Here is a 9,307-nt window from a genome sequence, read left to right on the forward strand (position 1 = left end):
GATTATATAATATATTAAAAAATAAATTAGTACCATTATATATAATTAGATAATATTTTTTTAAATGTTGTTAGAAATTGTGTTGTAGTGACAAGTATATATTAAGCATCTTGCCGAATTGATAGATGATCACGTCAGGATATTGTGTTCTTGTTGAAGACAGTCTAATTTTATGAAAAAGTAAGAACCGGAATATTGCTGCTAGATCTACTTAAGATATATTTGATTTATCGTTGAGATGCTTGAACGAACCTTCATATGTTATTGAACTTTTTAGTTACATTTTTTTTTATTACCCTTTTTTTTTGGGTTTAGTCGAATGCTATTTTTACTTCTAATGTCCGTTTTATCCAAAGCAACATATTGTTGCTTTTGCCTCAATGGATTGTGCATTATAGACATTGATTTTCCGAGCAAGCGCACTCAAGTCTCTGTAATATAGTATAAAGGTTGTCGATCCTCGAGGATTTATGAAGTAGATTTTAATTTCTATTATACTAGTCGTTACTTGTGAATTTAAAGCTTGAATGATCACACATGTTGAATATTTGAAGTGAGAGGTAAATTAAACTAAGTAACGAAAATCAAGTTCAATTTAAGAAAAACATATATGAGAAACAGTTGGGATTAAATTTCATCAATCTCCCTCTTATATATTCCTAATGATTATTGCAAATGATTCCATTACTCATTGTCATTGAGTTCTCTATATTCATTCAGACCCAATTCCTTGGCATAAGAAATTCTAAGATATTTAACTCAATGAATGATTCTTTACTTCATTCAATTAAATATCTTGCATTAAGAATCAGAACTTGTTGCAACTATTAATTTCGAAATCATCCCTGGCTTTCAAAACTAATAGGTAATTTGTTTCAAATCTAGATTCAGAAAACGTTTTCCAACCAAATTCTGAATCCAAGATCAAAGATAAATGATCAGTTTATTAAAGCATTAAGAAAAGAATACAAATCACTAACACTGAGTAATAGATGTAATATATATATGAATCAAAAAGGAATACATAGGAGTTTGATGACTACATCAATCCCAACCCTAAAGCTTTAGCTCTCCATAGAAGAAGAAAGCACAAAATAACAAGAGGAAAGGTAGAAGAAAAAGATCATCCGAAGAACCGCGTTCCCATGAGCTCCAAGGTGCTCTATTTTCTTTCTTGTCTCTGTTCTTCTTTTCGTGCAACTTCTGATAATGGATTTTCTCTCTCCTCTGCCCTTTTATAGTTGCTGGAATCAAAATAGAGTGGGCAAAAAAGAGAAAGAACTGCTCAACGCTTGGAAATGACTAAGCGGATTGGAGAATCCTTCATCATGAAGTAACCCAAAGGGCTGAGCCCTTTTTAACGACTAAGCGCCTGGGAGACTCCTTCATCCTTAAGCAAGCAAAGGGGTTGAGCGCTTGAAATCCGCTAAGCGCCTAGAAGGCAAAGAGTACTCATTCAGGACAAAACTGCTCAGCGCTTGGGAACGGCTAAGCGCCTCTCCTCTGTTGCACTTGCTAAGCTCTCTGGCTTAAAAGCGCTCAACCCTTTAAAAGGGCTAATCCGTTTGCCTCTAGACTTCTTTTCTTGTTCCAATCTTCAAAATCTGCAAAATAAAGGAAAATTTTGATAAGAAAAATCATCACTCCATATAATAACTTCAATTAAGAGACCCTTTTTGATTCCATATGGATTTGCCATAATTTTATCATTATATCCAAAAAATTTGTGCTAGATAAGTGTCTTAAGTTAATATTTTCATTAGACCAATTAGACACTTATCAACATTGTTTACAACAAATTATTTAGTGGTTAAGTAATATAGTATACTATTAAATTTCATAAAAAAAAAAAGTATATTATATAATTCAAAGAGGTTTCGAATTATATTTAAGGAGTTAACTTGTTTTATTTTTTATCTTTTTTTTATTTTTTATTTTTTTACTTATAAATTTGACTTAATTTTTCTTTTCTTTTGAACCCTTTGTGTTGTTGAGTTGTTTTTAAAATATTTCAATATAGTTTATAATTTAATATCCCCACTATTTTTAATAATAATAATAATAATAATATATTATCAATTCAAATATATATCTAAAAAATAATGAAATAAATAATATTCATATCATATTATAAAATTTGTTTCTATTTCAGTAATTATATATTTAAAAGTACTTTTAATTATTATCATTCAAACAAGTTTCTATTTTGATAAAAAAATACTTTTAAAATAAAAGTATCTAAATATAAATTAAGTGAAAATCACTTTTAATTAAATTAAAGTCTAAAAGGTTATAAGTTGAACTCAACTTAATTTTTTAACTATAATTCAAACACATACTTAGAGATTAAGTATTACAGTATCATGTGAGTTAATATGACCCAAATACCTTCTTTAAGAATTGTGTTTCAATAAAGAAGGTGTTCTAAGTCTCCTTTCTGAAAACCAAACAATCTTACACATTACTTCTAATCTAGATTTTTACGAAAAAATTAGATATATTGAGATTAATTTTATGAGAAAGTTATGTTTGTATAAATTATTATCTCATTTTTTTAATCTATAAATATGGTCTACCTAATATTCTAAAACTAATAACTAAGAACTAATCTACACTAACAAGATGTGATTTCTATTGGCTAAGCATTATTTTCACAAATTATCTTCAGACACCAAAGATAACTTACATATGTTACAAGCTTTGATGCATACAATTTGTATTCTCTTACTTGAGGAGGTTGCATAAATTATATAAAGATATGACAGGGTGATATGACATAGATTTAGTTTACTTAATTTCTGTTTATATTTTGTTTTATTGGTACTTATGATGATAGCTTGATTTTAGGAGATTTGTTGTATGTTAGTAAATTAGGATCATATATTTAGATTAGTTTAGTTTTTCATGTACCAAAAAAAAAGAAATTAGTTTAATTCCTTCCTTTTTTTTTGTCCGTCCTAGTATTTATATATTTTAGTACCCTTTGTACAGAATTAATCAATAAGAAAATACCCTTCCCCTATTTTCTAATCCTATCTGAAGTATTCCAAGATTCACATCACATTTTGAACGCCCTTCTTTCTTTTACATCATTTTAAGAAAAAGAAAAAAAACTACTTTCAAAATCTCTTAGCCATTCAATATTCGAGGTATATAAATATATACATAAATCCACGTTAAAGAATCAAATTCGTAAGCCATGCCACTTGAAGATTTTGAACTTTAATTCATTGGACCATGGATTTTGCTTTAAATGTTTTCCCTGCTTATATTCTCTTGCCATTGAAAATGATCAATTTGAGCTAAGATTTGAAAAATGACAATTTGTTATGGCTTTGTATATTTTTGTGCAGCGGCTGCTCCACACCCTATTCGGAAAGATGAAAACTGAAAAGTATAAGATGCCATGTAAATGATAGAGGGAGAAGAACAATTTCTTCTGCAGTACCATCAAAAGATGCTCGTCACCAATTACAGCAGCTTCAATTGTCCACAGGGGAAAAAGAAGAGGGACAACATGAAAACATGGATGAAATAGGCAAATGCAAAAACACGTGGCCTATCAAGTTAACAATATCAGCCTCATACATTATGAATCACCCTATAAATTTTTGTATGAGTAGTAAGTGATTCTGGAATAACTCCTTATATTGAACAGAATCGGTCATAAGAAAACAAAATGAATCGCACAAATATTAAACTATTGTCAAAGCTGGTTGCTTAAAGTGTTGGACGTGACTACAGAATTTAATCTTGCTTTCTTACCACTTATTCTGGAATATTTTTTTTAATAAATCCACAGGTGGCTCTCTGGCATTGCAAATATCACTTTTTCTGCCAATAAAAATATAAGGAAGGGAAAGCTTCACTCTGCCCCATCAAGAGCTGTGGAAAATATAATAGAATTGCATTGCTGAAATGAAGACTTGTGATGAGTGGAAACCTTTAATAGTAATGATAGCAGTTGTTTTTTCTCTTGCGGCATTGAATATTCTTCTCAAGAAAGTCCTTGAAGAAGAAATCAACCCTTTTGTTTTTATCACATACCGGCTGTTAATGTCTACCATTTTCATAGCCCCAATTGGCTATTTTATAGAAAGGTTGGTTCCCTCAATCTCTTGATTTAGTAGTTACTTATTTTTGGAGGGTGGTGGTAACACGCAGATAGACCAAATTTTGAACTCACCCATCTTAGCCACAGTTTGTTTGTACTGGCCTTAAGAATGTTAAGCTAGTTAGCTGGTAATATGTCCATTACTCTTGATCTTTAAGACTAATGCACTAATAAATCCATGTATACGTGAAGGGAAATTAGATTTCTTACAAATGTGACCATATATTTTTAATTGCAGAAACGACAGACCAAGGCTCACATTTCGAATTTTATGTTACCTATTCTGCAGTGCCATTGTTGGGTTAGTCATAAAAATACAAGTCTTTGTTTGTCTTTCCTTTTCTCACGAGCATTTTTTTTTCTTCTCATGTACTTCCAAAAATCATCTGTTTTGTGGTTTACATGATTGTAGGGAAACACTAAATAGCACTTTTTTTTATAGGACATCAGTCACTCAATACTTTTTCCTTCTGGGGATCCAATATACTTCTGCCACCTTTGCTGGTGCTTTCATCAACATAGTGCCTGTGCTCACATTCATAATGGCATTACCATTTGGGTAGGATAAAAATTCAAACCTATGATATTCCTATTTTCTTTTTAGTAAGTCACCATCACTTGATGCAGGGCAATCATGTCCTTTTTGTTTCTTTTTCTCTTTCAGAATAGAGACCGTGAAAATCAGACGCAACAGTGGGATAGCCAAGATTCTTGGTTCACTGGTGTGCATAGGTGGTGCATTGATGTTGACACTCTACAAAGGAAAGCCACTCTTTAATTTTTCTCATAATGAACCTGCAGCTCCTGTGGCCAAGAGTGCAGTTAAGCTAGATTTTGCAAGAACAATACCAGGATGGACTATTGGTGTGATAGCGTTGGTTTTAGGAACAATCTTTTGGTCTTCTTGGTTTATCTTACAATCAAAAATAAGCAAGAGATATCCACGCCAGTATTCTAGCACAGCCATCATGTCCTTCTTTGGAGTCATTCAATCAGCTGTTATTTGCTTCTCCACTGACCACAACTTGTCCATATGGGTTCTCAAGGGAAAGATACAGATATTTGTCATTCTTTATGCAGTAAGTTCACTTTTACAAGTCACCATAGAGTGTGTCCAAGTGTCATTACCATTTGACATAGAGTAAAGGTTTGCATGAAAGATTAACATAAGTTATTAACCTCAAACTTCAATTCTGATGAGAGAAAGGTACTAAAAACACTTAAGGAATTGCAATTAAGTTTTATCCTTTAAAAAAAATGAGAGAAATTACTTTAAAAAAGGTAAGTGAGAATTGATTTTCTAACTGTATGTTTCGTGGTCTGGAAAAAGGTGACCAATTCTTAGGCTATGGACAGCTTTGCGTGATGCTGTTTCCTGATTTGAGTTGTTCTGCCATGAAAAAAGACAAGATAAAAGCATTTAATACTAGTAAATACTAAATAGTAATGACACGTGACGTTGGAGGGAGGAAAAGTGATTTAGAATTGGAAACAGTTTCATGTCATGTTAACATTTAACAAAGTGAAACATTTTGTTTACAGGGGGTGGTTGGATCGGGTTTGTGTTTTGTGGGCATGTCATGGTGTGTAAAGAAGAGGGGTCCTCTTTTTACAGCAGCATTCAGCCCTTTTGTTCAGATAATAGCAGCCATGATTGATGTCCCTGTCTTGCATGAGCAGCTCCATCTTGGAAGGTGAATTCTTTTACTTTATACACACTTACTTACACCCTCATACTCATACATAATATAGAGTACCTTACAATAGTGCACCAATGCCCCACATTACAGTGGCTCCTCAATTGTTCTACAGTTATCTATTACTCAATGTATATAACAATCAATTATTATAAAAGTTAACAATTACTTCAATACATACAATTATTCTAATACATAGCAATTCATGATTAAGTGGTGTTACACTTTAGTATATTCTAATTAAATGTGTAACTAAATAGGAGTTAAGAAGAAAATGAAACTACCCTTACCTGATTTGTTTTTCGTTGACCTGGCTGTTTAGTGTGCTGGGATCCATTTTGGTGATTATCGGATTATACATTCTTCTGTGGGGAAAGAAAATAGAAATGCAGAATCATGAGAGCAAGTTAGTCCAAGAAGCTGAGGAAACCAAGAATCAAGAGCTGCAAGTGCAAATGCAACAGTTGACAGCGTATGCTCATTCAGAATCGTATGATTCGCAGGGCCACTGACATCAAAGTCGCAATTATTTATGCTCATGTGTTGCCAAACAAGCTGCTCCTAAGTTTTAAGTTTGTTTACTTAAACAAAACAATACATCAGAAAATGTATAAGAGGGTAGAATTGTGAAGTCAGAAAAGAAAAAGTTACACTAGAAGATGAGTAAATAACACTTAATTTACTGATAAACAGGATTTATTTCCAATTTGGCTAAGTAATGTTAAGTTGTGGGCCATTCATCAATTCCTTGTAAGTTGTAATTGTAACCGTAGAAAATAATCTATCTACTATTAAATATATGAAAAGAAAGTATATGCTTTTTTTTTTTTCTTTTAAACAAGGGGACTAAAAGCCCAAAAAACTAATATTAAACTTGAGAAACGGTAGATAAATCTGTATGCAGCAAGGTAATAATACAATTAGGGGGCAATTTAAAAAAAAAAGTTCTCTTGTAAGGAAAAACTATTTAAGGCATCAGCAACTCTATTAGCTTCTTTAAAGATGTGACTGTATGAAACAACCTACACCTGAATACTCAACTCTTGAATTTCTTTAACGAGATTGAAACTTGAATGAAAATTATCACACTCATAAGATACGAGATTAACAACCGCAAACGAATCTGTCTTAACTAAAATCCTGCCAATCAAGTTGTTATTCCGAATGATGCGAAGCCCATGAAGTATAGTCCAAATTTCAGCATTGGTGATAGATCAGTTTCCTAGCTTGCATGAAAAAGCCAGAACAAATGCACCAGCTGAGTCTCTTACAACTCCACTACAAACAGCGAGGCCCTCATCAGAAATTGATCCGTCACAGTTCTTTTTTTTTTTTTTTCCCTCTTACTTTTGTCTTCTTTCCCTATACTATATTATTTGATGTTTTAACATTATTTTTATTTTTCTTTTTTCATTCTCTCATTCTCTGGATAATTAAAAAAAATCGTAATTGTTCAAGAAATATTTTTAAAAAAATCGTTTTTACAATATCTGATTATTTTTTATATTTATTATTAGCATTAATTTTTTTTACTTTCTATGTTTATAATATCCAAAATAGAAAAAAGAAACTTAACTCTTAATAAAAAATAAAGAATCTTATTTGCTTAAGTAATATTTTAAGATTTTTTTTATTTTTTATACTACTATTTTGTAATAATTTGATATTATAATTACAATGAAAACATTTTGTTTTTCTAATATATGAGTATTTTATATTCATTTTATTATTATAAAAGTTAGATGAGTTTTATATATACTAAAAATAAAATTAATGGTGGTAAATTTTACGTGGTCTAAATTTTTCACAAATTACTAAAGTATATTTGATCGATGTGAGTTACATATTTTATTTTAAACTTATTTACTACATAATTATTTATTTTTTATAAAAAAAATTAATATATTACATTTTTATAGATTTTATGATTTAATATTAAATAATTAAAATAAAAAAAATTATGAAAATTAGTCAATACAACTGGATTAAATTAAACCTAAAATATTATCATCTATATTTAAAATTAAAATGCATTTACATTATATCATTTTACTCTAATAAAATAAGATATCTATGTAATTCACAAACTTATCAACAACACACCACAAACTTTTCTGACTTAGAAAATTTACTCTTTTCAACTTTTTTTCTTACATGAAAATTTGTTTTCTAAATGTCTTTTTTTTTTTTTTCCTCTCTACCATATCAATCAGCAAATTTTATTTACCACAAATCTAAAATATAATTATATATTTAAAAATATTTATTTATACAAATTTTAAATATAATTTATATATTCAAATATAATATTTATTTATATATATTATTTATCAAGTTCAAGATAAAAATCTTATATTTTGTGATTATAAATGTATTATGAATAGTCTTGAAAGACAAGATCATGCAAGTTGTAATTTGGATCTTTTGTTAGTTAGGTGCTAAATCATTATTTGGTTTATGATTCTTCCTTTAGCTTGATGATAAATAAATATAAAAATGCATAACATACTCTTCATAAATAAAACTAAAGAATGTCCAAGTAGAAAGTATTACATTGTTAACTTTAACAAACTATTGTAACCAAACTAAAATTTCAAGGAAATAAAACTAATGTCTTCAAAATAAATCAATAGAAAATAACATTATAATTTAGTCATATCTACACCTCGATGTCACATATTTTATTAAAGCAAAATCCAAAAATTGAAGTATAAACTTCATCATCAATATTCTCAACCTCATATTGATGATTAGAGTTGTTAAAGTAGATTCTAGCTCGTGGGTAAACCCAGCCCACCTTGAAAATGGGCTAGGTTGGGACCAAAAAATTATATAAAAAAACTCTTAATTGGTCCAAAAATTTAACTCAACTCATTTTTGACCTAACCCACTTAAGCTAAAATCTATGGTGGGTCGACTTGCTCCCCTAATTCACTTACACATCTCATCAATCTAACCCACATCAATGACCCACTTTACCAATTATTGTAATATATGTATTATTTTAATAAGGTATCGTCATTTTTTTATAAGAAGATAAAATTGATGTTAAACAACACAAAATTACTATAGATTTATTTACTTAAGCCTCCAACGAAGTTTAATATTTATGGACAATTACTCCAAAAGATAAAAAAAAAAATTATTCTTTTTGCTTTAATTATTTAAAGTTGTACACTTTTAATTAAATTTAATGTTGTATGCATGATAGTTTGATAATTTTTATTTTAGATTATAGGTTATTTTATATTAGAGTTTATTGTAAATTAGAATTTTTATTTTAAATTACTTTTTTTTTTATAAATTAAGTGGGTTGGTGGGTTGGGTCAAGTTAGAAAATTTTGAGCATTAAAGTTGGTGGCTCGGGTTGAATAACCCACTTAGAAAGTGGGTTGAGGTGGGTTAGGTCCACCCATTTTGACAGTCATACTAATGATCACTTACATAACAACCAAAAGAAAATAATACAAAATAAAAATGGAGTAAGAAATATCTT

General features: G+C 29.7%; 1 protein-coding gene across 1 annotated transcript; it reads left to right on the forward strand.

Annotated features, from left to right (window-relative positions):
* Nucleotides 1–2,342: 2,342 nt before the first annotated feature.
* Nucleotides 2,343–7,841, forward strand: LOC109812701 (WAT1-related protein At3g30340). Its single transcript, XM_020376724.3, has 6 exons — nt 2,343–4,100; nt 4,353–4,415; nt 4,557–4,673; nt 4,779–5,193; nt 5,657–5,808; nt 6,134–7,841. The coding sequence occupies exons 1-6, from the start codon at nt 3,919–3,921 to the stop codon at nt 6,321–6,323; spliced, it is 1,119 nt and encodes a 372-aa protein (XP_020232313.1). The 5' UTR covers nt 2,343–3,918; the 3' UTR covers nt 6,324–7,841.
* Nucleotides 7,842–9,307: the final 1,466 nt, after the last annotated feature.

This window comes from Cajanus cajan, chromosome 1 (assembly GCF_000230855.2).
Source record: "Cajanus cajan strain Asha chromosome 1, NIPB_CcT2T_4, whole genome shotgun sequence".
NCBI lineage: Eukaryota > Viridiplantae > Streptophyta > Magnoliopsida > Fabales > Fabaceae > Cajanus > Cajanus cajan.

Coding starts and splice junctions, on each gene's coding strand:
- LOC109812701 (XM_020376724.3), top strand. CDS start 3,919: ATGAAGACTTGTGATGAGTGGAAACCTTTAATAGTAATGATAGCAGTT. Junction 4,101..4,352: donor ATTGGCTATTTTATAGAAAG/GTTGGTTCCCTC, acceptor TTTTAATTGCAG/AAACGACAGACCAAGGCTCA. Junction 5,194..5,656: donor TATTTGTCATTCTTTATGCA/GTAAGTTCACTT, acceptor TTTTGTTTACAG/GGGGTGGTTGGATCGGGTTT.